Here is a 25,656-nt window from a genome sequence, read left to right as displayed (position 1 = left end):
AAAAAAAATATATATATATATGTTTATTTTTCTAAACTTTAATACGTAAAAAAAGGAAATCAAATAAGATTCAGCATTTTTGGTATAATATAGGTATAAATATAAATAAGTAATATATAAGAAATAGAATGCGAAATTTAACTAGCAAATTCCTTGCTTTTTTAGCTAGCGATCATCGTAATCGGCTTTATCGTTACGAATATCGTTAGCTAAACGATTGCCAATTTCCTGCCGGGTCACTAAGGAAAAAAAAAATTGAAACAAAATCTTTTGAGACCCAGGACATAGGACAAAAGGCAATAGAATCAAAAGGATTAAACATAAATACGATAATAATGATACGTTCGATAAAACATAAATACGATAATAAAAACGATAAAATCAAAAAGGGTTTCTAACATCTACTTTGTTTTATAATAAATTTTAAAAGCGCCTGCGTTTGTGTACCAACGTAATTTTATTGGTTAAAATTATAAAAACTCAATTTCGATCGTTTTCAAAAAATTTAAAATGGCGTAAATTGTTTTTAGGACTGTTATTTAAAATGTTTAAGAGATAGTTTATATTTTATACGTAGCTTTAAAATGTCAACGAAGTATTTATCGATATCAACACTTTATACAGAAGCTCAAGTTAACATAGAACAGTTTAATAGAGTTCTTGAAGAAAAACTAAATTGGTTTAAAGAAGTTCAAGAAACCGCAGTTAGACTATTTGGAAGGTATGTTGCTTAGATACATACTAGCGTATAGAGTTTTTATCAATGTTAGAATTAGATTTAAAAACTATTATTAGGTAATATTTATTAGGTACAAAATTAGGCACATAAGACTTTATCAAAACAATATAAAAACAAATAAGCCAATTAGAATATCAGCAATAATATGAAAATAAATAAGTCAATTAGAATAACAACAGCAATATGAAAACAAATAAGGCAACTGAATAACGTTTGCTCAAAGGTTTTAAAATAGAATCCACATCCAACCACTGCTGATTTTATTTAATAAATTGTTTAAAAAAAGTGAACTTCTAAAGCTATAGTTTTGTGTGAGCATTTACTATTGCTATAGTTTTGTATAAGCATCCACTACTAAAGAAGACGAAAAAATGGATCCAGGTAGCTACAAACCAGATCTTTTAAGATCCTCAGTATTTAAAATTATGGAGTGGATAGTGAAAGATAAAATGTTGAAATATCAGATTTACAACAGTAACAATGTGGAACAACATGGATTTATAAATAATAAAACTTGTTGAGAACTGTGGTAGATTATTCCAGTGGTCTGAATTATACCAGTTCTTGCGTAAAACTCAAAACAAGGATGCGTTTTTAAATTATAGCCATTAGATTTGTTCCAAAAATAGTTGTTTTGATTTTTACGCATTAGGACGGAATATTTCAGGCGGATAGAATAATCTGTGATTATAGTAGATTATTCCATCCATGTGTTTATATATGCACACACACATGGATGGAATAATCTACTTATATATCTATATATATCAGGCCTTGTTAAGAAGCATTACACAGCTCGCATTTTTCCTGCGAAAAGGCGATTTGCCTATGCGTTCAGCAGTTTTGCTACGCAAAAACTTTTATCTTTAAGAATATTTAAATTATCTTTTGATCTTTTGAAATTATCTTTAACGCGACGTTTATTCAGAAGAAAAAAAGTCCAAAGTAAAAGCATTTAACCACAATTGTAAACTAATAGATTTTTTGTTAAAGAAACAGTTTGTTTAATAATTTTTTTGTTGTTAAAAATTAGTTATAAAAAAAAATAAATTGTTTTAAGTTTTATCTTAAGGAATTAAATGTATAAATTCCTTTTAAGTATAAAAATTATTTTTTGTCATAATAGTTTAAAAATGCACGATTTATTTTGATGTAAATATTTTATTAATAAGATATTTTGTTTATTGTTTCAATTGTTTGTTTATTCAACAACATAAAGTTTTAATGGCGTTCGTTTAATTTATGAAAACAAATTATAATCACGAAATGTTATTGGTAACTGATAAATAATAATAAAAAAACTCTTTATTGTTTAAAAACATTTTTAAAAAGAGTTCACAAAATAAATAAGAAAAAATTTATTAACAGTTAATAAAATAGCCAAAAACCAACTGTAAAATATAAGAAAATAAACAAATATTATTTTAGGTTTTATAAAAAAAATATTTTTTTAAAAATGAAATTTAGTTTTTTATTTGAAAAAAATAATAAAAATGATTTTTCAAATAGGAACTTAAATTTTATTTGTAACTTTTGTTTAGTGAGAAATAAAAACTGTATGATTTTTAACGCGTTAATAAAATAACTTTAATTACAATGCAGTACTTGAAAAGGCGCTAGTAACACAATATAACTCCTAACAATACAAAATATATTTGCTGAGTTGAGTTACTTAGAAATGCGTTATGCATTTTTGTTACGCAGCGAAATCTCGTAACAAGGTCTGATATATATATATATATATATATATATATATATATATATATATATATATATATATATATTATTACTTGATAGAGTGCCTACCCCAACCAAACCCTAAGTCGATGTAGCAACACTCCCTTGCAAGTCAGGCTTTAAGATAGTCGTTGTAGCAGCACTCCATTGCCAGTCAGGCTATTTGTCAGTCGATTTAGCAGCACTCCAAGTCAGGCTATGAGATAGTTGATGTAGCAACACTCCGCGCATTATATACAGTAAAAAAAATAAAAGTAAAAACATTAAAATAATCTACTATAATTGTAGATTATTCCATCCGCCTGAAATATTCCGTTCTAATGCACAAAAATAAAAACAACTATTTTTGGAACAAATCTAACGGCTATAATTTAAAAATGCATCCTCGTTTTGAGTTTTATGCAAGAACTGGAATAATTCAGACAACTGGAATAATCTACCACAAAACCCTAGATTTGTCCACACGCATCAGGCTTGGACTGGAAAAGCTTGCGATCACACTCTGTAACTGACCACGCTTATATTTTTTTCCATGCTTTATATAAGGTTACTTTCTATATATATATATATATGTTTGTGTGCCACAAAATTTGAAATCAATTTTTAAAAGCTTTTTTCTCAACCAATTTTGCTCAAATTTTGCACACTTAATCATTTTCGATGACAATACAAGGAAATGGAAAAATTTGACCAAAAAAAATTAAGTTAACAAAAATTTAATTTGTATTTCCCCATACATTTTATTTATTTGATATGAATTGCGTATTACGTCACAAAAATCATTGATTTGGAAATTATTTGCAGTTTCGAAGACATTAAAGCGCAGCGATTCAAAACCTATTGTTTTTTCCATGCTTTATATAAGGTTACTTTCTATATATATATTTTACTTTCTATATATATATTTATATAATTTATATTATATATTTATATAAATATATATATATATATATTTATATAAATATATATATATATATATATATTTTCCTTCTACAAAAATTTTAAAATTTTAAAAGAACACTGAATTAATAAAAAAAAAATTTAAAAACGTAACAGTAATTTTTCCTTCTACAAAAGATAACAAAAAAAGAATTTCTAGACCCAATAGAATTCTGCTTGCATAAAGCATGGATTTGAAAAAAGAATTTTTTTTTTTATTTACTAGTTTTCTTTACAATTTGACTATGGCAGTTTTGATGTTTTAACAATTTAAATGCTATTTAAAAAAAGTGTTATATTATAAATAACTTTTAATCATTGATCTTTTTATTTACGCAAAAGTGTAAAATAAAAACTTTAGAAAACTAAGAATAAAATAAATAATTATTCATAGTTATTGTTTAAAATAAACAAATTTTGTGTAAATTAACAAATAATGTTATATTAAAAATTTTTTTATGTAGACATGTATTTTTTATGAAAAATTTAAACATTTAAAACTGTCTTAGTCTAAAAATCTTTTGAAAGATTTTTTTAAGTTACTTTAAATTCTGAATAAGTTAAATTAAATCTTCCGATGCAATGGAATGATAATTGCTTTATTTTAATTTTTTTGTTTCTATTTTTACATAGAATTGTTTAAAACTATTTTTAATAGACTAAGGTATTGTTTTAAACAGTTTTTTTTTTTTTTTTTTTTTTGCAACTTTTTGGAAAAGATAAGTAATTATGAAATTTAAAAATAATATATATAACACTTTTTAGTAAAGTAAATAAAATGTGTTCATTCATTAAACAATCATTAGAAGTAATTTGTAAAAACATTTTGTGTAACTTTAATAAAATGTTTCAAAAGATAATTGTTTATGTAGTTTTTTTTAAACGCAATTAAAATCGTAACAAAAAGTAATTTTCGAGCTAGTGTTTTTTTTAAGTACATTTCTAAAATGTTTTAAAGTCATCTAAACATCTTGGTCAAGTTGTCAAAAAATAAAATCATTTGCGTGGTCAGCTATAGCGCTCAATCATACACCATTCCTGTCCAAGCCTGCACATGCACATTGAAGAATGAATAGGATTTTTTATTTATTTCTTGATTTTGCTAAAACTTTTAATCATAAAAGGTAAATTGTATATTTGACCTAGTACATTCAAGTTGTAAGCTATTTAATGACAACACTCAACTATTAAAAGCTATTACAAATCAAACAAAAGTTATTAAATTTCATAAAGGTATTGATTTACTAATTCAAGTAATTAGTTCAGCTAATTAGATGAATCAAAATCATCCTGTTTTAAATGATATTGGAAGGTATATACTTATAGGAGGCGTTGGTGCATTTTTTACCCCTATTTTTTATAATTGATTATGATAGATAATTTTATCCTGATTAAGAATCATAAAAACATAAGTCTGAAAAACGAAAAACACTATAAAAGATGTTAAATGTACAAAAAAAAAAAAAAAAAAAAACATTGAGTAATAGTTGTGATTTAATAAATCTGGTTTTTATTAGTGTTATTTTTGGCTATTAAATAATTCGACTGTCTACTAAATTGACTAATATGTTTTCTAAAGTTGACTAAAATCGACTAATACATTTTTGAAATTATGAAGTATGGGAATAATTAATTTGTTTGAAATAATAAAGTAATTTATATTTCCTTTCTATTTTTTAATATAATATTATTTAAATAATAATGGGGCAAAACAACATAAGAAAAGGACTGCTTCGACAACAATACAATCTATTTCCAGATCCCAATGATTTAAAGACCATCTTAAATACTTGCTATTGCTGTGTCACAAAATGAATTTTAATTCGAACCTCTTTTCGCAACAAAATCCTTTGGGGGTATGATAGTACAAGCATGTAGAAGTACATTAGAGATGATTTTGAAATCTTTCATCGCCCATGAAAGAAAAATAGATTTGAAAATTTTGATTTTTTGGCCTATTGACAAGATTATTAATCAAATGAAATAAAACATTTTTTATATAAAAATTATATATTTTTGTCGCATAAGTTGATAACAAAAATAAACAATTTTGTTTATGTATATATTCCAAGGCCATTTATTGATTTTAAAATTCCGGGAAAAGCCTGTGAACAGTTTTATTGTACCTTTTATTGGCTTCACAATTTAGTTTAGCTTAAGGTCAAGGTCCTAAGGACTTTTCAAATTATTCAACAAACAGAGCATGAAGCTATCACGGTAGATAAGATTAGATCTAAGATTTTTAAAGAAGAGATGAGTTTATTGGAAGCTACTCGTGCAAGGCCTAAAAGTCTTGGAAAACTTTTTAAAGCTTTATTAACTATTAAACCAACACCAGTGGAGTCATAACAAGCTTTTTTAGGCCTTGGGATTATTTGCCACAAAACTAAGAAATAGATTGGGAGATGATACCCTTGATGCATTGATTTTAATGCGTCAGTTCTACAAAAAACTTAAAAAAAGAAAAATATAGCTTAAAGATAAACTTCTTAATTTTAGCCTTTCAAAAACTTGTTTTTTTTTTAAATCAAAATTGACTAAATTTATCACCCCATAGGAAATTTAAAAGCTGCTGTAAAATCTAATTGATAAAATTATCCAGGTAATACCCTAGTAAATTTAAAATTACCCATTACCTGGGTAAATATTTTTGGCCGGGTAATGGAAACACTGAATAGAACTATTGTTATTAAATGAACAAACAAAAATTAAGGATTTAAAAGTAAAATTGAATGAAAAAATATAAGGATTTTAAGATTTTTACTCAATTAGTAGGAATTTTCAGTTGATTAGTAGGATGTCCATAGTCGATTAAATTGACTATTCAATTTTTCAAAGTCAACTAATTTTGACTTTTGACTAGTTGACGTTTAGTTGATTTGGTCGAAGTCGGTAACAAAACTAGTTTTTATAAAATTTGGTAAAGCTGTATTTTTTATAAAGATAGATTTCTTATAAAGTTTAAATGTAGAATGTGAAAGCTGCTTACTACGTACATTGAAAATACTACATTAATTATAATTCATGTTCTAAGATCATAGTAAACTAAAAAAGACTTCTTTATAAATTTTTAACAAAGAATATTTTTATATTAAAATGTAAACCTTCAAATTAATTCAATGTATATATACTTTAAAACTTTCAATTAAAAAACCTAAAACTATAGAACACTCAATAAAATGTTAATACGAAGTCCTCAAAAAAAAACTTCAAAATACTTATAAAAAGCACATGAACAAAAAAATAAAATTCCAGAAAATATTATTTATTTAAAATTTTGAAAATTTCAAAATAACTTGATTAAAACCAGGTTATTTATATGTTTCTTTTAGTGACAAAATCAACTGCAACCTTATATTTAAAATGGTGAATGTTAGCATTTTTGTGTATTAGCAAATAACAGTATTTTTTTTATACGGTTTTTAATTAAGATTAAATTATTTATCATAAAACAAAAAGAGGTGGAAAATGTCCCCGGGTCCTTACTTATATAAAGATCGAAATTATTAGGTTTATAATATTTAGAAAATAGAAGGGAAAGAAGTGATTTCATACAAATTTATAAATAATGTAATTGTTTTGACTTGATATATTTTTTCAAAAAATCAGAAATAGTCAACAACACAAGAAAAACAAAACATTTTAACATGAAGCTAATGAAACAGTTTTTCTTAAGAATAATTTTTTTTTATCAATACAGTAAATAATTCAACTCAATCTAGCAACAATGATCATTATCAAAAATGTAAGCACAAAAATAAAATGTTTTTAAATTTTAGTCCTGTCTTTTTATATATAAATTTTGTGTCAAACCTTTTATGGCATAGTCACAAACTCTGTTTAGCTCGGAATCTCTGCTCTGAATTCATAATATAACATATTAAATTGCAGTGTTCATAAGTACAAAACAAATTTTTAGTGTTTCATGTCCCATTATGCTTTTGCTAATGCAAAAGTACTGTACTTATGAACACTGCAATTTACTATATTACTGCCAAATTAGCTTAATTAAAAAGTTAACTAAAAACAATTTACAAATGTTATAGAATGTTTATTTTGGTTCCGTTTTTTCATTTAACATAAAATAGTTTTAATTTTTTTTTTTTTTTTTTTTTTCTGATATTTTATAAATCCTTTTTTTGTCTATAAAAATTAATAGAATAAAAATATTGTATTATATTTATTAAATTTGTATTTATGGTTTTGCAAGTAGTTATTTTGTTATAGTGAGTAATAAACTAAAATTTTTGGATATTGCATGAATAAAAAACATAAGTAGAAAAAGTAGAGGAAGTAAAAAAAGAGGTCCTTATAGATTTAAAAAGAGAAATTTCAAGCAAAAAGTAAAATTTTATTATGGAACAAAGTTTAGTAAAAGAAGTTAAACCCAAGCATAAGCTTTAGTTTTATTTTCTCTATATAACTAAATATAGTTACATATTTTAATTATATAATTAGTTCATAAAGAGTGTCAGTTCTTGCCTGAAAACTTTGTTATATTTGAGATAATAGAAAACTCAAGCAAATTTTTTTTTTTAATTGATAGTTGAAGTTACCTAAAAGGTAGTTTTAAAGTTAAAGTAATACCTATGTTGGAATTTCATTATATTACATATATTTTTAACAAACTAGAAAGTAAAATTTTGATTTAAACAGTTCCTTTATTAAAAACATTTTATAAGTTGATCTGTAAGAAACCATTTTAAAATTTTCTTAAAGAAAATTTAATTTTTCAACTAATTAAACGTTAAAAGGTTAAAAGAGTTACATTAGTCTTGTAAGCATAAGTTTAGACATTACAAGGGACATATTTTTAAAATATTATAAATAGTTTATTTATTTCAAACCTACATGGCTATCATAAACATTACATTTGTAGTAGAATCATTAAATCAAAACAAGACAGAAATCAAGTTATTAAAGTTTAGTTTAGTTATTAAGTAATCAATTTTTACAAAAATATTATCAAGTTTGATGATGCTTGGCGCCAGGCTATGCTATGCTGGCAAGTTTGATCTGTACAGTTGCATTATTTTCAAGTGTTCTGATGCTGCAACTGTGACTTGAAAATATTGACAGATTTCAAGTTGAGGGTGTTGCTGGAGAGTGCAATCCAAACATAATTTTTGAAAAAGTTAAGTCTTTAAAGTTCATGACTCATTGAAGCATATTAACCAGCTTTGTGGTTGATATGCTTCAACCACAACGAGTCATGAACTATAAGACTTTTAACTATGAACATATAAAACATGAACTATAAAGACTTTTCAACCATTTTGGTTGAATTTTCGATTATTGTTGTTGAAGCATATCGACGAGCCTTGCACCCCTTCTTCATCTATTAGGCTGGCGCAAATGTATTTTTAATACATTGTTTCCAGTTTTAGATGTTGAATGCTGGTTCTTCTTGACTCAATGCATGGATTTTGCTTGTGTCTCTGTTTTTATGACTAGGCAACTCATTCTATTATCTCCTAATGAGGGTACAGCTCTAAAACTCAGTTTTATGGTTCTGCGGCTGGCTGGTAGTCAGATTTCTCAAACTCTGTGGTAGCTCTCAGAAAGACTGATTCCATCAACAGCTGAAAAATATCAAAGTGTTAACAGTGCCATGTTGCGCATGGATAGTGTCCCTGTTTGTACTTTTGGTGTGCATTGTCAAAGTCACATTAGGAGCCTTTTGTTACGGCTTTGGGTTTATTAATAGTAATGAGGCAATTGCTTGGGCAATTTAATAGTATACTGGGCTATTAAATAGTTACTGAGTACTATCTATGCTTTGAGTCAAGTTCTTTAACAAAAAATGAATAATGGAATATCATTGTGGTTGCTACTATAATTGTGGTTAAAACCTCTCTCAACTTTATGACTCTAAAATACAAACCTTGACAAACGATGCTAATGCGCGGAGAGGGGCGTGGCGGTTATCAAACTTATGATATTGAATTATATGATAAAAAAATTTAAAAATAATAGTGCTTAAATATTTTACAGAAAAAATTGATAAAAATGAACACATTACACTATAAATCTACATTGATTTTTATATAGCCTAGAGCCTTAAATTTAATTTCATTATGTTTAACTAGTTAAGTTTATTTAATTGAACATCATTTACAAATATATCATTAAATTACATTTAATTGTATACTTTTAATTGACAATTGCAATGAAGTTTAAATATAACTGTTCAAAATTATTTTAAAAAGATTTATTGTTTGTTATTTTGTTACTAGTAAAACATGTACTCTCCTTCCGAAAACACCCAGCATGAAAAGAAAAAGACCCTTACAGAAGGAAAAGACTTATTCAGAACAAGCAGATAATTTGACTAATAGTAAACAATCAACATTTGTTGATGATTCACAAATTCACAAGAAAATTAAAATTGATCTTTCTGATATAAATGAAAAAAGCACACTTGAAGAAAGCATGAATAAAAGTTCAACAGGTTATTCTTTTCGACTGAGGAACAGAACAAAAAAAAGTTCTATTATAAAAAAAAAAAGTAATCGGACTGTCAAAAAAACTTCAAGTTACTTTGAAAGTCCATGGAATCATAAAAACAGTTCACCAGCAACTATAATTCAGCCAATAAATAGTAAATCAATAAAGTTAACACACTCGCCTCAAAATCCTATCACTCAACCAAATCTAGTTTTAACAAACAAAGTTAACTCTTCATTTACAAAAGTTACTGAAGGAGTTGATATTTCTGAGATTAACGAAAAAGACTTTTTAAAGCAAAAACTTTTTGTAGAAAATTCAGATAAAGTTGATGAATATGAAGGCTCAAAGTAAGTAATACTTTTTAGATTTTTTAGATTTTTTTTACATGTTAAAAATTATTTTATTATTGATTTAATATTTTAACTAAATTTCATGCATATTATGTCACTTTATTGTTATCTTTTAAAAAATCAAAGGTTGACATTAAAAATCAACTTTTTAATTTCATCTCTATTATTACTATCCTTACTACATTTTGAATATATCTACTATGTCTATATCTATTATAATTTTTTTAATTTTTTTTATTTATTTTTTTGGAAAACTTGTAGATTCAAAAACACTAAAGTACCCACAAATGTAGACTAAACTACTTATACAATAGTGTATCAGGGCATATGATTTTGCTTGTTTGATATTGGGAGTTCTCATTTTTTGTCTTCTATTCCTTCCTCAATCCCTTTTATCTGATTTCTCTTTTTAGGGTTCAATGCAAACTGTATATTGGGGCTGGAAAGTCATTCTGGTTCCTTTTTGCACTGCAATAAAACTTAACATATTTAAGTTTATATTTATATTGCTCTAAAAATTAAATTAAACAAAAAAGATTTAAACCATTTTTGTTTTTAAGTTTGTTATTGAATATTTATTTTACACTAAATAACATTTTTTTATGTTTTAAAGATATAGAAAGAAACAAGCTAAAAAATTCTATTAACAGTCTTCACAATTTAAGAAATATATATATATATATATATATATATATATATATATATATATATATATATATATATATATATATATATATATCTATTATTTAGTTTCAATTCTAAATTTTTTTATTTGATTAAGCACTCACAATTAAAGTACAAGCGTTTTTTAATTTTAACAAATGCCCTTTTTTTTTGGTTTATTTTTTGTTTTTAAAAACAAACTAACTCATTTTAAAAATGACAATTAAAAAAAAAGTTTTTTTAAAAATTTTTGTATTGATTATTCTCTTTTTTTTATAAGTAATTTCATTCACATATTATATATTATTAGTATATATTACATGATAAAACATTCTTTTTAATGGTCTTTTTTATTATTTTTTCAATTTTTAACATTCAAATAAAGTGTTTGTTTTGCTATTTTTATTTTAATCATTTTATGTAAAGTTTAAATTTGTTTTGTCATCTTTATATTGGTTATTTTATTTTAAAAGTAAATGAAACATATTTTGCTATTTTTATTTTAATCATTTTATTAGAAATTAAATAAAACTTTTGTTTTGCCATTTTTATTAAAAAAGCAAGTGTTAAAGTCATTTATTGGTGAACTTTTAAAAGACTTTAAATGTTCACTAATAAATATTGAGATAAGCATCAAAAATTTGTCAAAAAAAAAAAAAATTAGTTGAGCCCTACTTTGCAGTGAAACTATTTTTATTTTAACTTTTTTATTATCAAAAGAATAAATATAACTTTACACATTAAAATTATTAGGACATTAGATGTTTACATATTTTAGCTTTGGAATGATTGATACCATCACTCGCTAGCTCTATTAAATTTGCAATCCTTATGGTCTTTATTATTATTAATATTGCTACCTAGTTGCTAAGGGTTTTCTTACTGAGTAGTGTGTCACTAATGAGCTTTATTAATCATTCAGAACATTAAACCCTCTATGAGTTTGGTTATAAAAGATTTTGCATTTTATTATTTCTATTTACATTTTTGCTATACTCCTGTTTAGGGATGTCAGTATGAAAAATATACAAGAAGTGCAAGTTTTGTCAAAAGAATTATCAAAACAACTTTCATCATCAAAACCACCTTCGCCATCAAAACAACTTTCACCGTCAAAACAATTGCCATCAAAACAGCTTTTAACTTCAAAAGCGTTTTCACCATCAAAACAATCTTCTCCATCACTAAACAGTACAAGTTTTTCAATTGTTGTGGAGAAATTAACACCAAATCCAGCTAATAAACAATTTAACTTACCAAAGCACAGTGATCCAATTAAAGAAAGTACTCCTATTGAGAAGACTAGTGAATTATCAACATTTGTAAAAAACAAACTTTTTGTTAGTGTCAATCAACTTGATGCTAAATTTGATAGGTTTAATTTTATTGTTGTTATTTTAATTTTTTTTTCAAAATGTTTAACACATTTCAATACAAAAATGTTTAAAAGGACTCCAAACTATTTTTAAAACTTTTTTGAAAAAAAATATTTGAAAGAGTATTTTATAAAAGTAAGTATTGAACTTATAAAAAATACAAACTAAATAATTAACAACCAAATAGAAATCAAATTGTTTTAATGTTACATTATAAAAACCAAGCTAAATATTTATGTAATGGTTTTGAATGTGAGAAAAAACTATTTTTATAAATTATGGCATTTTTGTTGAAACAACGAAATAAACAATTTATTATGGTTTGCTCAAAAAAAAAACAAGAAAGGTTTTTGATAAGATTTTAAATGAAAAACAAGCATTAACACAACCTGTTTAGAGATCCTTTTAACATTAACAACATTAACTTTTATTTTTTTAACACTTATCACACAGTTAACAATAAAAATGATAATAATGTTAATAATGATATTTAGTTAAAGTTTAACATTGCTCTTACGTAAATTTGATCAATATTTTAACCCCATAGCCCCTAAAGACAGATTCATGAACCCAACAAAATAGCATCTCAAGATAAACACAGCAAAAAAGTTTTTATCAGTCATAACTATTATTTTGTAATAACATTCTTATAATACAGATAGTTTTTAATGTTTTTAAATATAAAATAAAACCTAAGTTGTTTTATTGCAACTTAAATGAGTGCATTCATAATTGTAGTTTTAGTTTTTAATTTCAATCCCATTTAAAAGCAACATATTACTAAATTTTCCTACTGTCCTCCAAAAATTCAAATTTTGAATTTAAATGAAATGTCAAATTTGTTGGGTTTGCAAGTCTGTCTTGTATGATACCTGATTTTGCTGATATATAATTTTTTGTGGGGGATCTTAGTTTTGGTCTTCTGGCCTTATCACCACCAATATCAGTGAATAGTAAAAATCATTTTCAATCTGATCAAAGTATATCCCCATCAATATCACCAATGGACTGTGTATCTGCAAAAAATAAACATTCATCAACATGCAATACAACTGATGTGTTATCTTCTCCTTTATTGGATAATGGCCAAAAAACTTATCTAGTGAAATCATCATCTCCTATAATGTCTTCAACCATATCAACTAAGTTTGAAGAAAATCAAAATCAAGCATTGCCTTCACTACCAGAACAAACTGATAGTGGATATTGCAATACTCAGTTATCTAATAACACACAACATACACAAGATTACACTATATTAACTGATAAAGAAAGTAAGCCAGGTAAAATTTATTATTTTGCTGACATAAAAACTGTTACTACTGGCATACTAAACTATTATTGCTTTTAATTTTCACCCTTTTTTTAATAGAAACTGTTAAAATTGCTGAAGGATATGATGGATATGATCATGACTCAGTTAAATCCAAAAACGGTTTTACTAAATTTTTCTCAGATGATAATGAATGTAGACAGGATAATGGAAAGATCGAAACAAAAGAATTCAAGGTATATTATATGTTTCGTGTTAAAGTTAACCTACAATACCATTGAGTTTTAAATTGCAAGGCAGAAATTAAGTGATCCCAAATTGTGACATCTGAAAATATTTTTGGTCTGAAAATTCTCAGGTTATTAAAACTATTAACACTGTTTTAATGAAAAGGTCAGTTTATCATATTGCAAAAATTAATGGAAAAAAAAAACAATAAATTTACATCTGTAAAAATAATAACAGTCAAAACTTACATATTTTAATTTATTGTTTGTTCAAACACCAGTCAATTCAAGTATTGTAAATTTAAAAAAAAGTTGAAATAATTATTACTAAAGATCTTAAAATTATGCACAGTAATTTCAAAACTTATACTTACAAATAGCTTAAACTTTATATTATTAAGTTTAAGCTATTTGTACATTGTGAAAACATTAAACATTAAAATCCAATTTCTTTTAAGTTAAAGTTGTATATATTTAATAATCTTTAGAAACCTAATAATATATTATCTGATGTTAATTCATTGATAAAGCAAGATGCATCTAAAGAGTCTATAAGTGTAAGTCTAGTTTTATTTATTTTATGCTAAAGATAAACTTATGCAATGTTAAAATTTGACTGCTTGAGTTTTCTGAAAATTGGCTACAGTTATGTTTTTTTATCCTTATAAGTTAAAATAATTCTTTTGGAGACATCTTTGGAGTTTTAAAATATTTAAAGATGTTAATTTTAAATAGCGGTCATACATAACAAGTAATTTAATGTCTATAATATGTAATACTAATAAGTTCATATCTCACTTGAGTGTGTACCAGTTGTCCTCATTATTAATCTCTTACTTTTCCCAATTGCAACTAATTATAGAAGAAATTTTTGCTTATGCTAATATGAAATAGCACTAGCAATCCTCTTTAACATCACAGTAAAATGTGTTTGTTTTTTTTAAACAAAAGAAGTTTAAAAAATGTGTGTGTTTACATTTTTCAGAAAAAAGCCTTTTTCTTTTTTCAACATGTTTTTGAATTATTAATTCAAAGAATAGTTTTTAAATTACAATATACTTCAGCTTGTAAAGATCGGAAATATTGTAAGTGCTGGAATCAAATCATTTATGAAGAATCAAGACAGTCCCAAAAAAGAAACAATCGAGGTAACTATTTGGTTTATAAGAAATATATAATATAGAAAAAAACTAATTTTATTTCCTTTTATTACTAATTTTCTATTTCCTTTATAATAAAAAATTTTCTGATAAATTCATATAATTTTAATTATATCAATCATTCTAAATAAAGGAATTTTATTACCTGTATTTATAATTACATTTATACATAATTTTTTGTTTTGTGTTACAATTAGGAAATGGGTTTCTGGTTAAAGAAAATATACACATAAAATACATATAAAAATTTTTTTTTTTTAATTTAAATTAGTTTGTATATTCTTTAAAAGAGTTAAGTGACTGAAATTTAGCAAGACAGAAATCACATTAAGTTCATTCATTATGTCATTAATTTGCTGGGATGTATATAAATTTATCATAAATTTAGATTGTAGATTATCTAAAAATCATAATAACCCAACAAAATCTTTTTTTTTCCTCTTTGATATTTGTTTCAATAAGAGAATTCTAAAGATCCTTCTCTCAGCAATCTTGTGTATCAAGTTCTTTAACCATAAGTTTTAAAGTGTCATCCATTAATAATGTTGCTTCCCTTATACAAATCATTTCAAAACCTAAGGCAATTTGCTCCAGTTTTTTATTGCTATAATTTTGACTATCTTTGTCCATCATCAGACAATATTTTTCTAAACTGAAATCCACCAATGATTTACCAACTACTTTTTTAATTTCAATTTAACTTTGAATCATGGCCAACATTGATTTCCAATGTGTTTTAAAATCCACAATTAGTACTAGCTCTTGTCCAAATTCATTTTTAGAATAATGTTTAAAAGTATTTCTTTTTAAAGCGGATTTTTTAAAAGTTACAATTTTTTGAACTTATGAATCTTATGAAGTTTAGGAATGCTTGATCATTAATTTCAATTTCAACCTCTTCCTTATCCTCCTCCTTCTTGTGATTATCACATTAAATTCATTAATATCTTGGTTGTTAGGACTCTATTGCTAAGGTTTGCTATGGATTTCACTAACTAATATGAGTTTCTGTGCAAAATTAATAATTAAAATTTAATGTGCAGAATGCTTGTAACAGCTGCAAATAAAAATCTATTTTTAAAAGGAATTAGCGATTTTATTTTATAAACATGTATAAGATAATTGATAAGATAATTTCAAACATAAATATTACATATATTATAATTAGAAATAATCCGATTTCAAAATTTGCCGATTATAATTTCGATTGTTTGTTGTGGTTCTGATTCTTTTGTAATTCAAATTATTTCAATTGCACTAATAGTATAAACGCAATTAAAATGTGAATTAAATATGCGATATTTAAAAACGTATTATTAATTTAGTACTTAATCAGACTTTAATGGTGAAAAAAGCAGGTTAGTTTAGTGAATTTTGCAAAGATAAGATTCAATGACTGAAAAGGCACTTTAGAGTCCGCAAATATTTGATAGGTTAAAACAACTTTGATAATAATGGTTTTTTTTATTAGTATTTTAAGGTACTTGATTTGTGTTATTAACAAATATGATAATTGACTCAATCATAGATATTGTATGACGTCTTACACAATAAGTTATTTGGTTGCCTCATTCCAGGTAGTCAACCCATAGTTGTAACAAAAAGCTTTGTTTTTTGGCTTTTCTGAACCAAGAGCTCCAAGAGAGAGGTTATTTCAAGTCAGAGTTAACTTCTCTTAGCCTTTGCCTGACATAAGACAGGTTGTACTGGTTTACACGTTACCAGTAATTAGATCATAATTATCCTTATCCAGACCTTTAACTTAAATTTTAATTGTATAACTAATCAAATTAGATTAATAAAAATAAACAAATTTTAAAAGTAATTAGTTGTTTCCAAATGTATTTCGTATAGAAATATAAAAACAGACAGAATTCAAAAAAGATATCTTTTAGTTTATTGTTAATATGTTTTGTATGTTAAAAAGCAACAAAAAGTCTTCAATGTTCTGTTTCCATTATATAGGAAAAGCTCCAAAAGAAACAAGCAGAGTTAAAAAAAAAAGAGGAACTTCGTCAAAAGGTTATGGGAGAACAGTTTTTTAAAAAGCAAAAAGAAAAAGAGGATAAAAAAAGGTAAGCATATTCATTTATTATTATTATTTTTATAGAATAACTATAGCAAAGTATCTGACAAATATTACAACTTAAACATTCATCTAATATGTAATCATATATATATATATATATATATATATATATATATATATATATATATATATATATATATATATATATATACACACACAGTGTCTCAAAAAATTATCCGACCAAACAAGTTTTTCCCAAAAAAAAATGTTTACGCTCTAAATTATACTAAAAACAATGAATAGCGATATTTTTCTGTCATTTTAATTCTATTGGGAATAGTATGTTATTTAGCGTTCATATTTTTTGATTCATGCTTCATTTGGTTTATTATTTGTCCTAAAAGAAACTTAGTATCAAATAGGCTTGTAAAAAAATTATGCGACCAAGCAATATTTAGGTAAGTTAAATTAATTTTATGTGAAATTTGTTGAAATATTTTAGCAAATTTTTATACAATTAATGAAATTGCATAACAAAAAACTGTTTTTTTGTAGTAAAAAAAAAAGTTTGGTATAAAAAAACGGTTTCATGTTTTTTTAAGTAAAATGGTTGGAAGTAAACGTCGCTGGACTGTTTCTCAGAGAAATTTAGCTGTCGATCTAGTCAATCAGGGTAAGACATATTGTCAGGTGCAGCAAGAGACTGGAGTTCCTCATAATACAGTATCAGAAGTATAATTTGATCGGAACAACAGCCACAAAAGAAGGGCAGGGTCGCAAAAAAAAGACTTCTAAGAGTTTTGATAGAAACTTAATTATATAAATCAAGAAAAATCGCTTCATTTCTGCTCAAAAACTGGCTGAGCAAGCTGAAGATAATTATGGAATCAAATTATCCCATCAGACAATCAGAAATCGTATCCGAGACCAGGGATTTCAAGGACGACTTGTGTGTAATAAACCGTATTTGAGTAAGAAACACATGAAAAGAAAATTGGAGTTTGCTCAGAATTTCAAAAACATGCCATTAAGTTTCTGGAAAAAGATCCTGTGGAGCGACGAATTGAAATTCAACTTAAGTCATCTGATGGAGCCCAAATAGTTTGAAGAAAAGCTGGAGAAGCCTACAAATTAAGCTGCGTGAGAGGGACTGTCAAGTATGGTGGTGGTAACGTGATGGTATGGGGTTCAATAGCTTGGAAGGGTGTCGGAAAACTCCAATTTATTGATACTATAATGGATCAGGTGCAATACAGAAACATATTAAAGCAAAATTTGAAGTCATCTGCTCGAAAACTTCGGCTAGGATCTGATTTTGCATTTCAGTAAGATAATGATCCCAAGCATAGTTCCACTAAAACCAAGGAGTGGTTTGCTGAAAATAATGTTGAGGTCTTGGAATGGCCCGCACAGTCCCCGGACCTTAATCTCATTGAACATTTGTAGGAAATTTTAGACCGAAAAATTGGAGATCGGTCATTTTCCAAAAAAAATAACCTCAAAGTGGCAATTGAAGAAGCTTGGGAAAAGATTCAACCAGAAGAAACAAAATTTTTAGTTGAATCAATGCCTAGACATCTAGAAGCTGTAATCCAAGCAAAGGGAGGCCCAACAAAGTATTAAAATAATTTTTTTGTTATATAATAATTTATTATGAAACAAATGATGTGTTTGGTCGAATATTTTTTTGGCAATAAAAAAACGACCTAAGTTCCTTTATTTTAAGACTGAAAACTTTGTGATTCATATTTTACATTAAAATAAATAAAATCTATTTAAAAACATGTTCTTTTATTTTTATTAATCTTGACTTTACCAAAAATGTCTAAATTTACAAAAATACAGCACTTTTTTAGGAAAAATATTTAAAAAAATGTTTGGTCGGATAATTTTTTGAGATACTGTATATATATATATATATATATATATATATATATATATATATATATATATATATATATATATATATATATATATATATATATATATATATATATATATATATAATGAAAACTGTTTTAAAGATATCTAGTGTCTTTAAGTTTTATATCTTTTGTAGTAGGCATGTATATTTGATATGAATGCTGAATAAAGTTATGGTTTTTATGAAATGCTAAAAATAAAATTTCCACAAAACTGTTTAGTATTTTAACTATAACTTATCTTACATGGCTTTCAGGAAAATTGACCATGATGACCTTTATCTAACAGGCTGACATATATAAATTTGTTTTATATTATTCCCTGCCTAGGATGATTAACACTGGAATTTTTTTACTCTTGGCTTTATGGTTGTCTGCTTCTTAGTGGCTATGTAACTCTTTCTGTTGTCTCCTAATAAGGAAATTGCTCTAAAATTTAGTTAAAATTCTCAGGCTGGCTGATAGTAAACTCTCCTGATTCTGTGTAACTCTAAGAGAGGTTCATTAGCAGCTGTAAATATTATCAGAGTATTAACAGTGCCATTTTGCACATGGGTGGCGCACCAGTTACTGCTTTTTGGTGTGCATTGTTGAGGTCACATGCAGAATCAAGCGTTACAGCATACATTTTTTTAAGCTCCTGATTGCCCTTAATTTTCAGTAACCTCTAAGATTCTACAAGGTGTTTTCCTTGACCCTATAATGTTTATAATCAATGTGTTTTCAATTCAACTTCACTGTGTATGATCTGTTGTATGTCTACAATTTATAATATTTTATACCACATGATTGACTACATATGTCACGTGATCTGCTTGCAGTTTACTATTAGTTATCTTTTTAGACAACGTGAAGAAAGAGAAAAACGTATTGCAGAACAAATAGCTAGGCGTCAAGAAGAAGATGAAAGAAAAAAGGAGCAAATGTTATTAAAATTAAAGCAAGCTAGTCAAAATCGAGATGAGGTTCGAAAACAAAAAGAATTAGAAGAAATTAGAAAACGCAAACAAAGAGACATAAAAATGGCTGAAGCTGAAGCTCGTCGCCAAAGAGAAGAAGAAGAGTCAAAGAAAAAAGCTATTGAAGTAAGAGAAGAAGATAAAAGAAGGTAAATTTTCATTTTTAAGATTTTACTTTTTTTTTCATTAAATGTGATTTAATTTTTTGATATAGATTGTATTAAAAATTTTTTTTAGTAAAAGTTTTAACTGCAAGATATCTGCAAGATGTAAAATATCTTGCAATAAAAACTTTTTTATATATATAAATGCAAAGTGTGCCAACAAAGCTGCATACAACTACTCGTTGAGTTAAGTGTCACAAAGTCATTGGGGAATATTGAGGACTGTTTTTATTATTGATGTGGAGAAAAAATTTTAATTGAGTCAGAAACTTGAGCACTCAAAATGCATAGAAAGAAAAACTGCAACAGTATACATGTTAAGTTAATGGCATCAATTGGGTAGAAATTTTAGTATAACAAAATATAATAAAGATAGTCCTAATAATTAAAAACGACAAACATGCATATATTATTAAACAGCATTTTATCTAGCCTCATTTCAAAAGCTTTTTATAAAGTTTGGCGTGCTGGTCTTCTCCATAAGCTTTCTTCTTATGGTGTATCTGGTAACATCTTTAAGATTATTGAGTCCTTCCTTTCTAATCGTAGTATAAAAGTTGTCCTCGATGGACAGCACTCTTCTTCTTATTCTGTAACTTTAGGGGTTCCTTGGTCCCATACTCTTTTTAATTTACATTAATGACCTTCCAGATATTTTCACATCTAAGGTGGCATTGTTTGCCGATAATACTATTATTTATTCTTGTCGTGATAAAAAGCCAACACTCACTGATTGCTTGGAGGGGCATTTGAACTTGAAAAGGATCTCACTTTCGTTACAGCATGGGGCTCACAGTGGCTGGTGAGCTTCAATACAGATAAAACTCAATTTTTTCAGCCAATTGTTATCACAATAAGTCAGATCTTCCTTTATTTATGAGCGGTAATGTGCTTGATGAGTCATCCACTCTTCATCTTCTAGGATTAACTTTTACTTCCGATTTGTCTTGGAAACAATATATCAAATCTGTTGCAAAATTAGCATCTGCTAAGGTTGCATCTCTTTATCAAGCTCGGCACTTTCTGTCGAGCTTGATAAAGAGATGCAACTCTATAATCTCTATAAATCTCAAATCCCGCAGATCTCCTAGTGATGCCCTTTCTCTTTTAGACATGGTGCAAAAACGCATTGTAAACATAGTTGGATCTGCTCTTGCAGCCAACCTCCAACCATTATCACATCGTCATAATGTTCATTCTCTTTCTCTTTTCTACAAATACTATAATGGGCACTGCTCTAAAGAGTTTTCGTCTCTTGTGCCATCTACTAAAATTCATTCTCATGTTACTTGTCATTCAATTAAGTCTCATCCTTTTTCTGTGACTGCACCTAAGTCCTCCAAAAACTCTTATTCGTATAGTTTTTTCCTTGAATATCGGTTCTTTGGAATTCGCTTCCTTCATCTTGCTTTCCTGATTCATATAATTTGCAATCTTAATTCGTCTGTCAATCGTTATCTCGCTCTACAAATTTTATCTTTTCTCTTCCAGTAACTTGCAACTTTAATTAGTGGTTGCTTGCAGCCTGGTTGGAAGCAAAGATGTTTGAAAAAAATTATTTGAAGCAATTTAAATAAAAGACATTAATCTGAAGTCAAGGGTTTATTTGCTGCCCTTGTCTCAAAAGATTTTTTGATTATATTACTCTTGCTACACAATGTACTCTCAAGTATTTTTTCATTAAATGTAGCAATGCTGAAGGGTCACAAGTTTTTGTATTTTTCAGGTGTGAAAGCCTATGTTGACACTTCTTAATCATTCCTTGATAAACTTTTTGCTAGGGACTGCTCTTAGTTTGTAATAGAAAAATTTTACAATTTAGAACAAACTGCCAAGCTCCCTGCCAAGCTAAATCGTTGCATAACAAAAAAGTATTTTTGTACAAGATGTGTACAAAGAAATACTAAAATATTAAAAATGAGTTAAAGTTGATTGTGCACTTGTTTAGCTTGAATTTTGGCTAAATTTTTTCTTGAAACAGTTTTTTTTTTTCCACTTTGTGTTACTTCCATAGGAGGTCTTTTTTCAAGATCAAAACTCCTAAAGACTTCCCTGCCCAACCAACTTAAACATCAAGAATCAAAATGGAATAGATAATTTCAGAATCAAAATGGAATAGATAATTTCCACAAGGTTCACTGCACACAGTATAATATTGTTTTTTTATTAGACCTGCAAATTTTCTACCTCTTCTTACATCGAAATAAAATTTAGTTTCATCTTTTCTACCATGAAAAAAAAAAATTCAACTCAAATCATTATTATTCAGTTTGTTTTGGAGTTATGAGGTCAAATCCTTTGCGATTTTTTCTTATACTTGAAGGGTCCAGGGAAAAAACGATGAGATAACCAAAAATCTCATTTTGAGATATGAGCAAAAGAAACTTTCACAACTGATTAAAACGTGTGCATATATTAAGTGCGTATAAAATAACTATTCGGAGATATAGACTTTGTAGAATATTTAAGAATGGAAAATTTTAGAAAATTTCAGCAATAACTTACAGTAAAAAAATTAAAGAGAGACAATGTATGATGCCACGCTGTAAAGGGATGGGATGGGAAATTTTAAAACGCATTTTTCGTAGGATTGCCATTGTTTTTTCCCTTTCGCAATACGATATTCTGAAAGGCGACAAAAAATGCTACTAGATGGCACTAGTACAATTTTTCAGGCAAATTTGAAATCTCATCGTTTTTCCCCTGGAGCCCTCACTTGCTTAACTTTGTTATGTTTAATGATAAATTAAGTATAATTATTGTAATGTGAATAATTAATATAATGTGATTTATCTAGCGTTATAAAAGAAAGCAGCTTTTTCTGCAATTTCTCTTAAATCTGTATTGTGCCTTAGACGTGCTAATGATATTTTTTTTTTCATGGTGTTATATAAACCACTTTTCTCCTTTACTTCTTTGGTTTCTAAAATACTAATTTTTTATAAGAAAATTTTTGATAATATTTTGCCTGTTGAAATAAATTTTGAAAAGTAAAAAAATGTTAAACTGTTATATAGTAACATGTTCTATTTATAGTTAAATAACTAAACAATCCCAATCAAAAATAGTGTTAAAGTTTTTTTTTTAACTTTAAACAGTTATGTAGTAACATATTCTGGTCAAAAGTGCTCTCATAATAAGCTATTATTAAGTAATTACAAACATTGTGCTGTTGTCATGTTTGTTATTAAATGTTTAAAAATGTTTTTTTTTTTTTTCAGAGTCTTCCTTTTTCTTTTGTTTTTAAAAATTCGACTTTTGGGGTTGTTTTTATTTATAATATTTTTATAAAATTGCCAAAGTTTGCAGTACTTTCTCTACCAATGTGTTGAGTGTGTATTGTAATTGTTTAATTTTTTTCGCAGGGAAGAGTTATTAAAAACAAAACTCGAATTAGAAGAGCAAGAACGTCAACGTCGTAAAATGGAACAAGAAAAATTGGAAAAAGATCGTTTGCGGCAGATCGAGGAGGAACGTGCGTTGGATACAGATCGTAAGAGACGAGAATTTGCCGAACGTGAAAACCATCGTTTAGAAGTTGATAAAAAGATGAAAGAAGATCGGGAGAAAGAGAAGTATGACTTAAAAAGTAAAATGTTTTTTCATTACCTGATTATTTTTTACAATAAATTTTTATTATTAGGATTGAAAAACTGCTAAGAGAAGAGAAAAATAAGTTAGCTGAAAAAGACATCGCAATAGGGAAAAAATATGAACTCGATCGCGATAAATTAAAAGAAAAGCAACGGGAAGATACCAAGTTAGACATTCAAAATGAAAAAACAAGGATTAAAGGTAACCAGAATTCGGATCAAAATAGTATAAATATTCAAAACCCTATTACAAAAACTTTGCAAGTTTGTCTTAATGACGTTAAGACACTTAAACCATCAAACACTCTTGTGCCTAATAAATCCACAACAACGTTTAAGGAGCCGCCAACCAATTGGGTACCTCCTACTATACCATTAGTTGTTCAAGATACTAGCTATATTTCTTATGGGCTGGATTTAGACAGCGATGATTCGACAGACGATGAATGCGAACCTTCGAAAGCTGTGCCTCTGTGGGCGCAAGGTATAAACTTAAAACGGCAGTTAATGCAGCAATTCTATACCGATGTTGATCCTGATCTAATTTTTATTAACGCTATGCCAATTCTCAATCTAGAAAAAATTTTCCAGAAAAGAAAGGAGCGTTATTTTAAGCGAACGAGTTCGGCGCATTGGACGTCTCCAATATTGAAAAATAAGCTTGTTTAGATATTTAACATTTTAATTAAACGGAGAAGTATGCGTAAAATCTTCTTTGGTCTTATTTTTTTTTTTTATAAAACCACAGTCGATGATTGGTCAAACTTCAGCAGAAGAAAGCGCTTTTTTTGTTATTAAAAATAAATGACTAAAAATAATATCAAGGTAATCAAATTAACTTAAAAACCTCTTCTTTCTGTTTATATATCACAAAAAATAAGTTTGAAGTATGTGAAATCAATTTGCTTGTAGAAGGCATGTTTTTCTTTCAGATCGTCAACTTGTAAATATTGTTATTATAATGAAAATATGTGTATGATATGATTTTAATTGAACAACAACAATGCTAAGAGAATGTTTGTTGCATGTCGTTATTTTAATGGGTAGAATTTTTGAGTATTTTTGTTCCAGCGCAGACAAAAAGTCTTAAAGGTCCTATAACATTCCGTAGCACCATGTTATATTTGATAAATTTCTATAGACCATTTTGAATAGTTAAAATGGTCAAAGATACTAAATGGGTATTTAATCATAACTAGTGCGCACAAGTAATTCTCTTTATAAAAAGTAAATACTCCTTCACTAACCATGCATTTATAATATTTTAATTGGATATTTTAAAGAATACCATTAAGGGGGCTCATTAAAAACCCTAATTAATCTTTTTTTACGTTATTTTATTTGAAAGTTATTCTAAATTCAAAAAATATATACCTTTACATACACTTAAATTCAATATATCAAGTTTAATTTTTTTTTAAGTTAAAATTTTTAGCTTCTATAGCAACTGCGATTTCCTGTCTTTTAACTTGAAATTTTCAGGGTGTGCTCGCTAAAATATACATGAGGAACTAGCAGAATTACATAAATTTCATAATAACATTTTAAGTTTTGAATAATCATCTTAAAAAATGCTGTTAGAACCCAAACAGAACCTTTTTTTGTTTCCAACACAATCCCTTTGTGTTGGAAATAAAAAAGTATTCTGAAATTTTTCCTATTGTATATATATATTTTAGGATTAAGAACGCTTTAAAAGTGTGTATAAATTTGACTTTTTTTTTTGCTGACTCAAAGAAATATTTTAATTTTTTTGAATATACTAGTGAGTAAAAATAGTAATTCTTTTCGCATTATTATATCAACTTTTTTTCTTTAATATAATTTTACAAAACCAATATGTGGTAGAGGTTAAACACAGTGAATAGTTTTATATATTAGGAACTTTCATAAGGGGTGGTTTCGGCGTATGAGATTTCGGTGAAAATCATAGGTGATAAGTGAATCCGCAATTATAACAAAATAATTAAAATTTGTTTTTCGAAAATAAAATAAATGAATGATAAAATGGCTAACATCTGATATGTTGTTTGATAGAGGACTTGTTAAAGATCTTACGGAGAACAAATTCGTTC

General features: G+C 26.7%; 1 protein-coding gene across 2 annotated transcripts; it reads left to right on the top strand.

Annotated features, from left to right (window-relative positions):
* Positions 1-448: 448 nt before the first annotated feature.
* Positions 449-24,596, top strand: LOC100203023 (inner centromere protein B). 2 transcript variants are annotated; one of them, XM_065812040.1, is made up of 11 exons: positions 449-721; positions 9,652-10,212; positions 11,885-12,253; positions 13,167-13,537; positions 13,627-13,763; positions 14,243-14,311; positions 14,819-14,902; positions 16,880-16,989; positions 19,710-19,973; positions 23,354-23,563; positions 23,632-24,596. In XM_065812040.1, the coding sequence occupies exons 1-11, from the start codon at positions 585-587 to the stop codon at positions 24,248-24,250; spliced, it is 2,931 nt and encodes a 976-aa protein (XP_065668112.1). In that variant the 5' UTR covers positions 449-584; the 3' UTR covers positions 24,251-24,596. The 2 variants fall into 2 exon arrangements, with proteins under 2 accessions (XP_065668112.1, XP_065668113.1); XM_065812041.1 differs by having other exon boundaries at positions 454-721; positions 13,167-13,528.
* The last annotated feature ends 1,060 nt before the right edge of the window (positions 24,597-25,656 follow it).

The sequence above is a fragment of the Hydra vulgaris genome, chromosome 12 (genome assembly GCF_038396675.1).
Source record: "Hydra vulgaris chromosome 12, alternate assembly HydraT2T_AEP".
NCBI lineage: Eukaryota > Metazoa > Cnidaria > Hydrozoa > Anthoathecata > Hydridae > Hydra > Hydra vulgaris.
Note: the sequence above shows the minus strand (reverse complement) of the source record. Positions and strands in the feature narration are given on the sequence as shown.

What these genes read in the sequence shown, in the direction of transcription:
- LOC100203023 (XM_065812040.1), top strand. Translation starts at nt 585, where the DNA reads ATGTCAACGAAGTATTTATCGATATCAACACTTTATACAGAAGCTCAA. An exon ending in CCAAAAAAGAAACAATCGAG is followed by an intron (nt 14,903 to 16,879) that starts GTAACTATTTGG and finishes TCCATTATATAG; the next exon opens with GAAAAGCTCCAAAAGAAACA. An exon ending in GAAGATCGGGAGAAAGAGAA is followed by an intron (nt 23,564 to 23,631) that starts GTATGACTTAAA and finishes TTTTATTATTAG; the next exon opens with GATTGAAAAACTGCTAAGAG.